This window comes from Hibiscus syriacus, unplaced genomic scaffold, assembly GCF_006381635.1.
Source record: "Hibiscus syriacus cultivar Baekdansim isolate YM2019G1 unplaced genomic scaffold, ASM638163v2 tig00110597_pilon, whole genome shotgun sequence".
NCBI classification, from domain to species: domain Eukaryota; kingdom Viridiplantae; phylum Streptophyta; class Magnoliopsida; order Malvales; family Malvaceae; genus Hibiscus; species Hibiscus syriacus.
The window spans coordinates 3,900,753-3,913,417 of record NW_024062795.1 but is presented as its reverse complement, the minus strand read 5'-3'; the positions used below and the strand labels follow the sequence as shown (position 1 = coordinate 3,913,417).

General features: G+C 36.9%; 2 protein-coding genes and 1 pseudogene across 2 annotated transcripts; all 3 read right to left on the bottom strand.

Moving 5' to 3' along the window:
• Positions 1-640: 640 nt before the first annotated feature.
• On the bottom strand, positions 641-9,689 carry LOC120134615. Its single transcript, XM_039151058.1, has 4 exons — positions 9,430-9,689; positions 8,832-9,276; positions 8,077-8,459; positions 641-650 (listed from the first exon to the last, which is right to left on the bottom strand). Exons 1-3 carry the CDS (start codon positions 9,578-9,580, stop codon positions 8,108-8,110), a joined length of 948 nt encoding a protein of 315 aa, XP_039006989.1. The 5' UTR covers positions 9,581-9,689; the 3' UTR covers positions 641-650; positions 8,077-8,107.
• LOC120134617 lies at positions 6,502-6,939 on the bottom strand (annotated as a pseudogene).
• Positions 9,690-11,753: 2,064 nt separating the features above from the next.
• On the bottom strand, positions 11,754-12,246 carry LOC120133940 (peptidyl-prolyl cis-trans isomerase-like; the record flags this gene model as incomplete). The annotated part of the gene is made up of 1 exon (XM_039150429.1): positions 11,754-12,246. A coding segment is annotated over one exon (480 nt), but the record flags the coding sequence as incomplete, so codon positions are not given.
• Between the last annotated feature and the right edge of the window lie 419 nt (positions 12,247-12,665).

Sequence of the window (12,665 nt, the reverse complement as noted above, 5' to 3'; positions counted from 1 at the left end):
AAAATATTTAAGGGTTAATTTGTTGCGAAAGACGACTATCGGATAGAGCAAAATCGCAACTGATAATTTGAGAAAATAAAAATGAAGATAAAAGAGACACAAAATTTACGTAGAAAACCCCTAAAAATTTAGGGTAAAAACCACGGGCAACGGTAGAAGAATTTCACTATGAGAAAATAGGAATTACAACCTCTCTCGATCTACCAAGGAGAAAACAATGATAATTCTCTCTTGATAAAAAGGAGAAAATAACTCTCAAGAAACTCTCTAAATTCTCTCTAGTATTTGAAGAAAGCTAGAATGCTTTGGGATGATTTTGAAGCTAAATGAGCTAGGGTATTTATAGTCGAAGTCTTAAGGACTAATTTGTAAATACCTTAAAGTACAATGACTAATTTAAGCTTTTACCATTTTTTTCAACAAATTAGTTGAAACTTTTGACAATTTGCATTGAATGAATTCGGTGCATTAATGCACCGTTTTCCTTGACTTTTCAACAATCTCCCACTTGAAGATTTGATTGGAACAATCATATCTTCACATCATTCTTTCTACCTTATACCTTCATGTTTCTTACGTCTCTGACAGACCACAGGAGGATCGACACCAGGTAAATTTATCAGCATTGATTGCCTTCGTGATGAAATCTGCTATGTTGTCTTTAGTATGGATCTTCTGCATATCTATCGTCCCTTCTTCCACCTTTTCACGAATGAAGTGGTACTGAACTCGTATGTGCTTTGTCCTTGAATGAAATGTTGGATTCCTTGCTAGATGCAAGGCACTTTGACTGTCACAAAACAGAGAGACATACTCTTGATTGTGCCCAAGCTCCTCCAATAACATCTTCAACCAAATTGCTTCTTTATTGGCTTGTGTAGCTGCTACATATTCTGCTTCTGTTGTGGATGTACCCACAACTGACTGCAACTTAGAAACCAAGCTTACAGCTCCATCAGCAACTTTGAACACATATCCTGTTGTAGATTTGTTTTTATCCAAATCCCCTGCATAGTCAGAATCTACATACCCATTGATTAGCAAGTTTGATCCTCCGTAACATAATGCTACATTTGAGGTCCCTTTTATGTATCTTAGGATCCTCTTTACTGTATTCCAATGCTCTTTGCCTGGATTCGCCATGTACCGACTAACCACTCCCACTGCTTGTGCAATGTCTGGTCTTGTGCATATCATAGCGAACATTAAACTTCCCAATGCTGATGCATACGGTACTCGAGACATCTCCATCCTCTCTTCTTCACTGCTAGGAATCATACTGGAGGATAATTTGAAGTTAATAGGAAGAGGGGTAGAAATTGGCTTACAATCTTGCATGCTAAATCGTGACAAGATTTTCTTCAAGTAATTCTTTTGTGAAAGCCAAATCTTCCTATTACTTCTGTCTCGGTGAATTTGCATCCCTAGAATCTTGTTTGTTGATCCCAAGTCCTTCATTTCAAATTCCCTAGCCAGTTGTGCCTTCAATTCTTCAATATGATCTTTGTTGGGTCCTGCAACCAACATGTCATCCACATACAACAGCAATATAACAAAATCGTTATCACCAGACCTCTTGAAATAAGCACAAGGGTCTGCATTAAGTCTGTTGTATCCAAGGCACATAATTAAGGAATCAAATCTCTTATATCAACACCTCGGCGCCTGCTTTAGACCGTACAGAGATTTGTTCAACCTGCAAACCAAGTTCTTCTTTTCGTATTCTTCAAAACCTTCAGGCTGGAGCATATAAATCTCTTCTTCAAGATTTCCATGAAGAAAAGCTGTTTTAACATCTAGCTGTTCCAAATGTAAATTCAATGTAGTACACATTGCCAAGACTACTCGAACTGTTGTTAGTTGAACCACAGGAGAAAAAATTTCATTGAAATTAATACATTCTTTCTGAGCATATCCTTTGACCACTAGTCTTGCACGATACCTCTCCACTTGATCGTCACCATTTCGCTTGATTTTGAAAACCCATTTGTTACCAATTGGCTTCCTTCCTTGTGATAGTCGCACAAGATCCCATGTATTATTTTTATGAAGGGCTTCGATTTCTTCTTGCATCGCCATCATCCATAGTGAAGCATCTGAGCTGTTTATTGCCTCCTGGTATATTGATGGCTCACCATCCTCTGTTAAAAGGTAGTATGCAATATTTCCTTCTATAATATAATGTATGTGCCAATTGAGATGTCTTCTCACATGATCTGATTGATGAGTTGTTGGTGCTTCAGAACTCTCTGGTTCTTGTTCATCATGTGATGGTTCTGCTTCAGAAGAATCTCCTTGTTCAAACTCCTTTTCCACATGTATATGTGTAGTCTCTGACTTTTCAGCGCTATCATCGTCTTCTTTTCTTTGTAGCTTGTCTTCTACAAAGATAACATCTTTGCTAATGATCACTTTGCGGGCAGTGGGATCCCACAAGCGATACCCCTTTACTCCATCAGCATACCCCAAGAATTTGCATTTCCTGGATTTTAGATCCAACTTTGAAATTTCTTGGGAGTTGTACATCACGTACACTATACTTCCAAATACATGGAGGTTTGAATAATCAGCTGGTTTACCAGTCCACATCTCCATTGGTGTCTTCAGCTCTATTGCAGTTGATGGAGCTCGATTCACCAAATAATAGGAAGTATTGACTGCTTCTGCCCAGAATGATTTTTCTAGGCTTGCATCCCTCAACATTGCTCTTGTTCTTTCTAACAAGGTTCTGTTCATCCGCTCTGCCACTCCATTTTGTTGAGGAGTGTTCGCCACTGTGAACTGTCTTTTGATGTCTTCTTTCTTGCAAAAGTCATCAAATTCTTCGCTTGTGTATTCTCCTCCATTATCTGTTCTGAAACACTTGATCTTATTTCCAGAATCAAGTTCCACCCGCGCTTTGAAGTTTTTGAAAGTTAAAAACACATCTGACTTCTTCTTAGTAGGGTACACCCAACATCTCCTGGAGTAGTCATCAATAAATGAGACAAAGTATTTTGCTCCGCCAAGGGATGTAACCCGGTGCTTGCCATATATCAGAGTGAACCAATTCTAGAACACTTTTGCCTCTAGAATTTGATGTTTTGAATTTCAACCGGTGCTGCTTACTTGTTATGCAATGCTCACACAAAGTAAGTGATACATTTGTTAAGCCTGGAAGTAGTTTTTGCTCCACAAGGACTTTCATTCCTTGTTCTGACATGTGTCCAAGTTTCTGATGCCATAGCATTGCAGAATCTGAACTACATGAGGCAACAGAGGCTTCTGCTTCTAGCATAGTCTCTCCCTTCAGCATGTACAAGTTTGCTGCTATCTTTTCGCCTTTCAGCACCACAAGCGCTCCACGGAACACCTTCATGATTCCTTTTCGTGTCTCAATCTTGCTTGCATTATTATCCAACAATCCGTAGGATAATAAATTTTTCTTCAGGCCCTTCACGTGCCGCACATCTCGAACAACTTTGATTGTTCCATCATACATCTTCAATTTGATGGTTCCCACACCAACGATCTCTAAGGCATAATCATTGCAACTATACACAGATCCTCCTGAGATAGGTTCATAATGATGAAACCAATCTCTTCTTGAGGTCATGTGATATATGCTCCTGAATCAATGAGCCATATATCTGCATATCTTTTTCTACCTTCCACGGTGGTTGACGTTTCACAACATAGAGCATCTCCATCATATGAAGTGTTTGCGGTATTGCCTTGTGGATTGGAGTTTTTATTTAGACTCCAACAATCCTTCTTCAAATGACCCTTCTTTCCACAATTCTAACACTTTAAATTCTTCTTGCTCCTCGACTTCGATCTACCATATTTGTGACTGCTGCTTTTGGTCACGTTCTGTTGATCTCCCTCTCATCGTTGTCATCGTTGTCAATGCTTCTGCTTGTTGCAGATTTACTTGTATGTCTTCCTTGTTCTTGCAGCGATTTTCTTCTTGTAGAACAGCAGCTGCAACGTCATCGAAGACTAGACTGGTGACATTACTATTTGTCAAGTTGATGATGAGTTGATCATACGAATCCGGTAGACTTTGAAGTAGAAGTTCAGCACGTTCTTGTTCTCCTATTTTACAGCTTAAGGATGTAAGTTGAGAAAATAAAGTGTTCAGTGTGTTTAAGTGCTCCGTCACTAAAGTAGATTCTGGCATCCGGAGAGTGTACAATTTCCTCTTAAGAAAATTTTTATTGTGCAGCAATGTGGCCTCATACAATTTGGTGAGATAATCATATATCTCCTTAGCTGTCTTCTTCTCCTAGATGCTTGACAATACTTCATCTGCTAATGCTAGATGAAAGTTTGCCATAGCATTCCCGTCCATTTCGATCCATTTGTTGTCATCTGTGAAATCCACCGGCCTTTCACTGATAGCTGCTAGACAATCGTCTTTCCTCAGGATGGCCTTCATCTTTAATTTTCACAATGAGAAATTTCTCTCATTGAATTTTTCAATATCAAATTTCGTTGTCATAGCTTCTTTTACGGATAGCTCCCACTATTTCACTATCGTGAATAGTTCTCTGGAACCTTCAAAGAATGGATAATAACTTCTTATTTTCTTATGTTGGAGGATCCATTTTTTGTGGCAACCACAAAGACAATAAGCAGATATTACACACTCTAATCTAGCTCTGATACCAATTGTTGCGAAAGACGGCTATCGGATAGAGCAAAATCGCAACTGATAATTTGAGAAAATAAAAATGAAGATAAAAGAGACACAAAATTTACGTAGAAAACCCCTAAAAATTTAGGGTAAAAACCACGGGCAATGGTAGAATAATTTCACTATGAGAAAATAGGAATTACAACCTCTCTCGATCTGCCAAGGAGAAAACAATGATAATTCTCTCTTGATAAAAAGGAGAAAATAACTCTCAAGAAACTTTCTAAATTCTCTCTAGTATTTGAAGAAAACTAGAATGATTTGGGATGATTTTGAAGCTAAATGAGCTAGAGTATTTATAGTCGAAGTCTTAAGGACTAATTTGTAAATACCCTAAAGTACAATGACTAATTTATGCTTTTATCATTTTTTTTCAACAAATTAGTTGAAACTTTTGACAATTTGCATTGAATGAATTCGGTGCATTAATGCACCGTTTTACTTGACTTTTCAACATAATTCGGTTAATTCGGTTAATTAACTGATTTTGAACCGAATTAATCGTTAATCGAATATCCAAAAAATCATTAACCGTTAACCGACCGAACTAATTTGGTGGCCGAACTAATTTGGTGGCCGACCGAATTAACCGAACTAATTCGATTCGGTCGGTTAACCGAATTAGTTCGAAAATTTAAACACCCCCTACCTATTTCTTCGCTATCATAGCCTCAGACCTCTTTGTTGGCAGTCTGGCACACTTCAGATAAAATTTGATGACCATTATGCAATCCCAAGCCCTTGTGAACTACAATTACTTTGTAATCATTCTTTAAATGAAAAGAACAAATCTCTTTACCAAACATATTCTTGCCATTGATATTTTTGCTCCGACTAGTTTTATGTTACATCTAATTTGAAAGCATATATTGTTAAGGACTCTACTTATTCTTTATCACAGTGATTAATGATACTCCTGTAAATAGAAATATGAACTAAACAATGGATTTAACATATGGAAATTTGAGAATAGAACCGCTGTAATTTATATTAAAATGATTTCTCAGAAGAATATACATTGCATCATCTCTTTCTGCCTAAAGAACAGAAGGATGTACAACAATCTTTTTAGCAGTGTAGGCGACTAATGGAAGCTTGAAATGAGATTAATGAAGACCTCTTCTCTGCAAGGAATTGTGAGACCACCCATAGGATGATTGAATCCGAATTCCTCCTCTGCTACCTTAACAACTTTTGGTTCTCCCCATCATAGACTGCTAAATATCCTTTAGAACATCAATTGAGGTGGAGGTTGTTTGATTTGCAAACGGTTTAGACCCACAAAGAATCTGCTTAGCTTGAATGATTCTAGGCACACGGATAGCCGCTTCTGTTAGTAATTTGGAGTATGAAGAAGATCAGAGAAGACTCCTGAAAATGAATGATAAGATTTTCTTGTAGAGGAAAGTTAGAAACGAGTCCATGTTTTATATAAGCGAGTTCATTGGAACAATAGTCTAAAGTACTTTCTCATATAGAATATTCCTGTCTAGGCTAATAACATGCCACCAGAGTACAAGTCTATGACAGCAAAGAAATAGGTAGCAACGGCAATATTCCTAAAATGAGATGTTTTTAATCCTACCGAGATATCAGAAAACATTTTTTTATAAGGAATGAGATGAATTTCCATGCAGATAGACCCTGTTAATATATGGGATTAATACATTGTAGGTTGAGTGATAAATGACGGTAGAATTTGAAATAAAAAGCTTCAGAACTTGCAAAATAGAGTTTGGCTGAAATAATCCACATACGACATCAGAAGAAAAATTAATTGAGTTGACAAGGGCATGGGATTGCAGAAAACAATCCACCTTGCTTCCTAAAATAATAAAATTTGGGAGGTGTCAGTTGAGCTAAATATCAATCAATCTCTGCTTGGTTAACCAAATTTCACATCAGTTCTTCTCATGAGCTTTGCAGGTTACAAATGAGATCTATGAAAGCTTCTTTTCTACAAGGGGCTGTCAAAGCATCCATAGGGTAATCGAAACCAAACTCTTCTTCAGCTTTACTCAACAAATTCTGGAATGAAGGATGATTCAGTAATGATATATGAGAACGAATCTCTTCTTTTCAGCTTCTCCAACAAAAACAGCAAAGTGACCTTTGGGCACCGCTGTCGTCTCTGAAGATGAAAGAGTCCGTTTCAGACTCGGCTCAGCATTAACAATTCTTGGCAAGCGGAAACCCATGGTTCTCGTGAGATTGTTAAGATGAGGAAATGTGAGTGTGGAACTTAGTGAAGTAGCTGTGAAAGGTTTGGTACCTTAGAACTCACCATTCAATGGATCCAACACTAATGTCCAATTTTGAAATACTAATATCATTGAATCAAAGCCAGAAGATGACGACATCACTCAATTAGCACTTAGCAGAACCATATTGATGACACTCTACGAGTGGAGACCCAAAAAATATCAAAATAATCCTCTTCACTGGCAAATATGACTCTGTATGACAGGCCCTACATGTTTGCTGATAGTTAGGATTGGAGACCAAAGCTGCTTGTATCATTTATTCTATTACTTAACCATTTTGAACACGTAACTAAGCAACTTACCAGTCCATGTCACACATGCCAGTGTATACCAGTTGATTAACTCATTATAATCAAAACATTGATACACTAATGAAACCCTTTTTAACAATCACCCTGAGTCGGGTTTTAATCGATCGATCCGAATCTTATATGAGTATTATACCCCTCTGTCCATCATCTTACTTGATCCGAGTTTAGAGAAGCTCTACTCAACTCGAAATTCGACCTACTTTTTAGGTAAACTCGCACTTATACTCGACTCGACCTAACACAAATATATATATATATTATTCATTTTTATTAGGTAAATTAGAGACTTAACTGAGAAAAAATATAGAAAGAGATATTATTATAATTATCTTGAAATATATAAGAGATATTTATACTATAATATTCGGGTCGGATCGAGTCAATAATATTTCATCTTAAATTTGAATCCGACTCAATCCCTAACCTTATTCTTAAAAAACTCAACCCAAACTCAAATTCTTTAAAAAAAAATACTTGACCTCATAAAATTGAGTCGAGTAAGAATATGCTGGGTACACGTCTCATCCAATCCCTAATAAAAATACATCTAACAGTTGATAAAAAAAATTGAAATTCACTATTGAAGGCGTTGTAATAATGGGTTCTTGTTGTGAGTACAACAACAAAGAATTGAATCAGGACTGCTTTTATGATAAGTTCTTGTGAGTTACGACATGGGAGAGTTGAATCAATAATCCTGTGAATTCGAACAATGTGCAGATGGTGACAAAGTTGTACTTTTACATCTTTTATACCACTCTCAACTATCAAAATACTTGAATATAAATCTCGAATTAAGAGCTAATAATTGATTATTAATAACGAAAGTCATGGCATTGGCAAACAATGGAAGATCATTGGCAAGGGGTTAACTTGCAGGTGACTCCCCCAGAGCCAGAATTAGCCCTTATGAATCGTAAAGCAGTGATAAGGACGCCTCGGGTTGAACTCATAAGGGCCCAATTCGTATGTGTAACAACACCAACTGAATTGTATGGGAACTGAAGGCTATTGTAGGAATTGAGAAGGGCAGTTGTGGCTTCCCTCAGAAGAGTCTTGTAGGGGTCTCCTATCCCTTCAAGGCTTTCCCGTAGGGTCATATCAGTTCCATATCTCCTAGCAGCAAGTGGCCCGAAAATAAGAGAAACCTTCGACTCGGGGTTCAGTACTCTCCAGTAGCATTGGTACTCCGGCATTGTCCAGTACCTGGAAAAGAAGAAATCCGCAACAAAATCATTGATTACGTCTTCCGAGTTCGATGAATTACTCCCTGCCAACTAACTGTGACAGTATCGTTATGTGCATTAAAATTCCTGTGAATTGTGAAACTCTAGCTTGATAAAAAGTTCTCAAGTCTGATCTGTCATTGTCAGCTTTGAAGTTTTCAGCTCACGTGAATTTAACAAAAGGTGAAAATATGCATTGCTAGCAATGAAATGTAAGCTTGCATGTGTATGTTAGAGCATGGGGGCAATGTTTGCCCTGACCCCGATGGCACATGTAGATCGGATACATCTCAACTCCATGTCCATTATGTGCTAGTAGGCCCTATTGATATAAAAATCCAAGTGTACTTACTGATGTGAACAAGCCGATGCTTCGGAGAAGGGCAACGATGGCATTGGAGGCAATGGGGGAAATGGGGGCAGCCTGAAAGTTGGAGGAGACCCTGTAGGCGGTGCTGGTCCAGAAGGCGTTGTAGGTGTTACTACAGGTGCAGGCACAGGGCCGGATGACATTGGGCAGAACGACATGGGCTGAGCAGGTTCGGAAAGCAAAGAATCCACCCCAAAAATCTCCATGCCGAACATTCTGAACATAAGTCTAAGTTTTTGGGCAGGACCTGCAGTTGCACTGCAGTCATTTGACCCTTCTCCACTACCAGAAACCTGGGCATTGCAGTCACTTAAGTCTGGTGTGCCATCAAATCTCATCAAATAGGTTCCAAATACATTTGTAGTTTCTTCCCTTGACATTGTCACCTGTCCATCACCATCAGTACAGGTAACCGTGACCTTCATTCCTGCAAGACAGAAGTCGATCAACGGATGATTCTTCAGACCATTTGCTTTTATAGTAAACACATCAATTGAAAACAAAGACAGACAAGAAAACTAGATGCAATCAACAATGTGGCTATCTACAACAACTGAGCAGAGATCGAATCAAACGTTACCAGAAAGGGGATAATCGAAAAGGGATCTCTCGCCATCTTTGCATTGGTCACAGAAGACTGCACCGGAGACCATGGCAGCAGCCTGTGTCCCATCTATGGCTGCTGCAAAAATGACCAAAGCTATGAACAGGAGCTTGTGTGCCAAATCCATGAAACTAGGAGAATAGAGAATAAAACAGAAAGCAGGAAGATGATAAAAGTGAAAACTGATGAAGTTTGATCAACACCAATGGATGTCATCTGCACTAGCAAGGTGAAGTAAATAAAGAGTAGTGGTCTGTTGCCCATATTTTCAACCCTCAACTACCTCCATTAATTAGTTCTTTTGAAATTTCAGTTTTAAATTATAGGAACATATATACCAGAAAGGATAACACATTGATTGCAGAGCAGATGAATCTAAGTTACTGTTTCAGAGATCATTAAATGCACTTAATAAGCATGTATTAGAAGATGATGCTGGATTTTCACAAATACTAACTCAAAAACAAAGATCTAAAACTATGTAGCCGAAGAGTAGTAGTAGTAAAGTAATTGTTCCCCAGAATATCCATCTATTCTCTGCTCCCAACTTTAATGATTAAACCGTAAAAGGAGCATAGAAGGGCAACTCATGAACATCTATATATAAATTCTCATATAATTTAAATATTATTTTATATTTTATTAATAATTTTATTTCATCCTTTAAATTTTATAAGTTCATTCTCAATTTTGTAAATTCATCCATGTAATATAAAATTGTATTCTCATCCAGAATAAACTTGCTAGACGGAGGTGGTACATGCTCTCTTGTGTGAAGTACAATTGTTCCGGTGGTCATCGTGATTAGTCCACATATCTCAGAAGAAATACTGCTCACATTTTAACCTGAATAGTCCAATAAAGAAAATCAAGATAAGAGGTGCACTCGGTACTCAATAATTGTTGTTATTGACGGATTTAGATTTTTTTTTAAGATAACCATATACAATACATTAATAATATAAAATTTTTATACAGATAAAGACTAATAAAATTTCAAATAAACATAATTAGTAAAATAAATAAATAATTGAAGATTTCATCAAATTATTTTAATGGAAAAATATTATCCTCTCTAGGCATCTTGAATTAAAAAAATAACAAATAATTTACGACTATTTATATTTTAAGATAAACACTATCTACCTTAGATAATATATTGATCCACCGCTAGTTGTTGTGATGCTCAACAGTGATGAACGCAGAGAAAAATATTCATCATGAAATTAAGCAGAGAAATTTGGGTTTCCGCTTTCCAGGAAGGAAAAAAAGTGTGGAAATTAACAATTTGGTAAGTAATCATTGTCATTATTGCTAAATGGATGCATTTTAAAACTGTCTAAAAACCGATTATATTTCAAAATCATTGCATGCTTTCACTGTTTGCTTTATTATATAAAATATGAGGGGGAAAAACCATATGGTTATAAGTGCAAGCGGTGGTGGGACGCCACATATAACACAGTCTCCCTACACGTATCGTCTTCTTTGATTTACAACCCGAGGCTGTGGATCAATCTCCCATGGCATAGTGGACCATATATCCTTCACAAATTGTTTTGGGTAACCGTAAAAATAAAAAGGTATATTATAAACTGCATCCCTCATGATTTAAATAATTAACTAATTTTAATCATCTCAAAAAAAATGTCAAAATCCAAAATTTTCAAGTTCCCATCCTCTTTTCCTAACCGTCTACCCTTAAGATTAAAATAAATTTTGACCAATAATGATTTCTACAAGAAGAGAAAACATAGAACAACTAAAATAGCCAATAAATTCTAACCAAAAACAAAAGAATAATGAGTTGAATAACCAACTTATCCGAAAAAGAAACTAACCAAAAGAAAAATATGGGTAGTTTACCATAAAATCAAAAGCCCGTAGATAAATTGGATATTTTTATATTCAATTTTTGTTTTCTAGTCATTGTCTACTTCTACTTTGCTGCCGGTTTTCAAATTTCATTTTAAAAGATCCAATTTTCCACAGTTGACCGAGATTTCAAAAATTACACGACGGTGACCGAATACAAACACCTCGATTTATACCGTCAACGCCAGATGGCTAATTAGTTTCATCTCCTTCAGCGAAATCATCACACTAAATTAAAAGAAAACAGCAAAAATCTGATGAAGAGAGTATCTTATTTAATGATAGTTCATCATAAAAACTACATATAGCAACTTCTTGAAAACCACCGAACCCAGAGAAAAGCAAAACAGATCCATGAAAACAAGCCTAAAAGACGGATATTAAAAACTCTAAACATCAAACAACAGTTTAAACGACCAAGTTTAATGCTTTTTTTCCCTAAAAAAGCTGTCCACAATCAGCTACCACAACAGGCTTAGAGGTCCTTCCACCGCTAGACCCAACTTTCTCGATGGCTCTAACCACGTCCATGCCTTCAACCACTTGTCCAAACACCACGTGCTTTCCGTCCAACCACTCGGTCTTGGCGGTGCAGATGAAGAACTGAGATCCGTTGGTTCCGGGTCCAGCATTAGCCATTGAGAGAACACCGGGACCGGTATGCTTCTTGATGAAGTTCTCGTCGGCGAACTTGGATCCGTAGATGGATTCGCCTCCGGTACCGTTTCCAGCGGTGAAGTCGCCTCCTTGGCACATGAAATTAGGGATCACGCGGTGAAAAGATGAGCCCTTGTAGTGGAGGGGCTTGCCAGATCTCCCGGTGCCTTTCTCCCCGGTGCAGAGGGCACGGAAGTTCTCGGCGGTGCGAGGAACGACATCGGCAAAGAGCTCCATCACAACGTGTTTGGTTAAAGGAATAAAAGATTATTGGAATGTATATTTGACCAAAATTGTCTAATTATATATTTGTGTAATATTACAAGTTGGAAAATATTTATATATTTTCTTTAAAAAAATTAAATTCATAATATTTATATATTTTTTACAAAATTAAAAATAAAAAAAAAGTTTAATGAAAGGGTAAAATTTTATTTAAACCCTTGAACTTTATATAAAATTTTAATTATAGATTTTTTTTTGTAAATCTAAAATAATTTAAGGATAAATTTGTAATTTAACATTCGTAAAATTTTTATTATTCGATGACAGAATAAATATTTTTGAAAAAAATAAAATTTAAGGGCATTTTAGTCCAAAACGCCGGTAATCCAACAATACCTAAGGAAAGGGAGGTAATGACATTCCCGGTAATATACCCCAAAAAATCCACTATTGGT

Excerpts from the sequence above, each read along its gene's own strand:
- LOC120134615 (XM_039151058.1), bottom strand. The coding sequence starts at position 9,580 with ATGGATTTGGCACACAAGCTCCTGTTCATAGCTTTGGTCATTTTTGCA. Across the intron at positions 9,277-9,429 it reads TTTCGATTATCCCCTTTCTG|GAATGAAGGTCACGGTTACC; the intron begins GTAACGTTTGAT and ends TCTGTCTTGCAG. Across the intron at positions 8,460-8,831 it reads GCATCGGCTTGTTCACATCA|GTACTGGACAATGCCGGAGT; the intron begins GTAAGTACACTT and ends CTTCTTTTCCAG.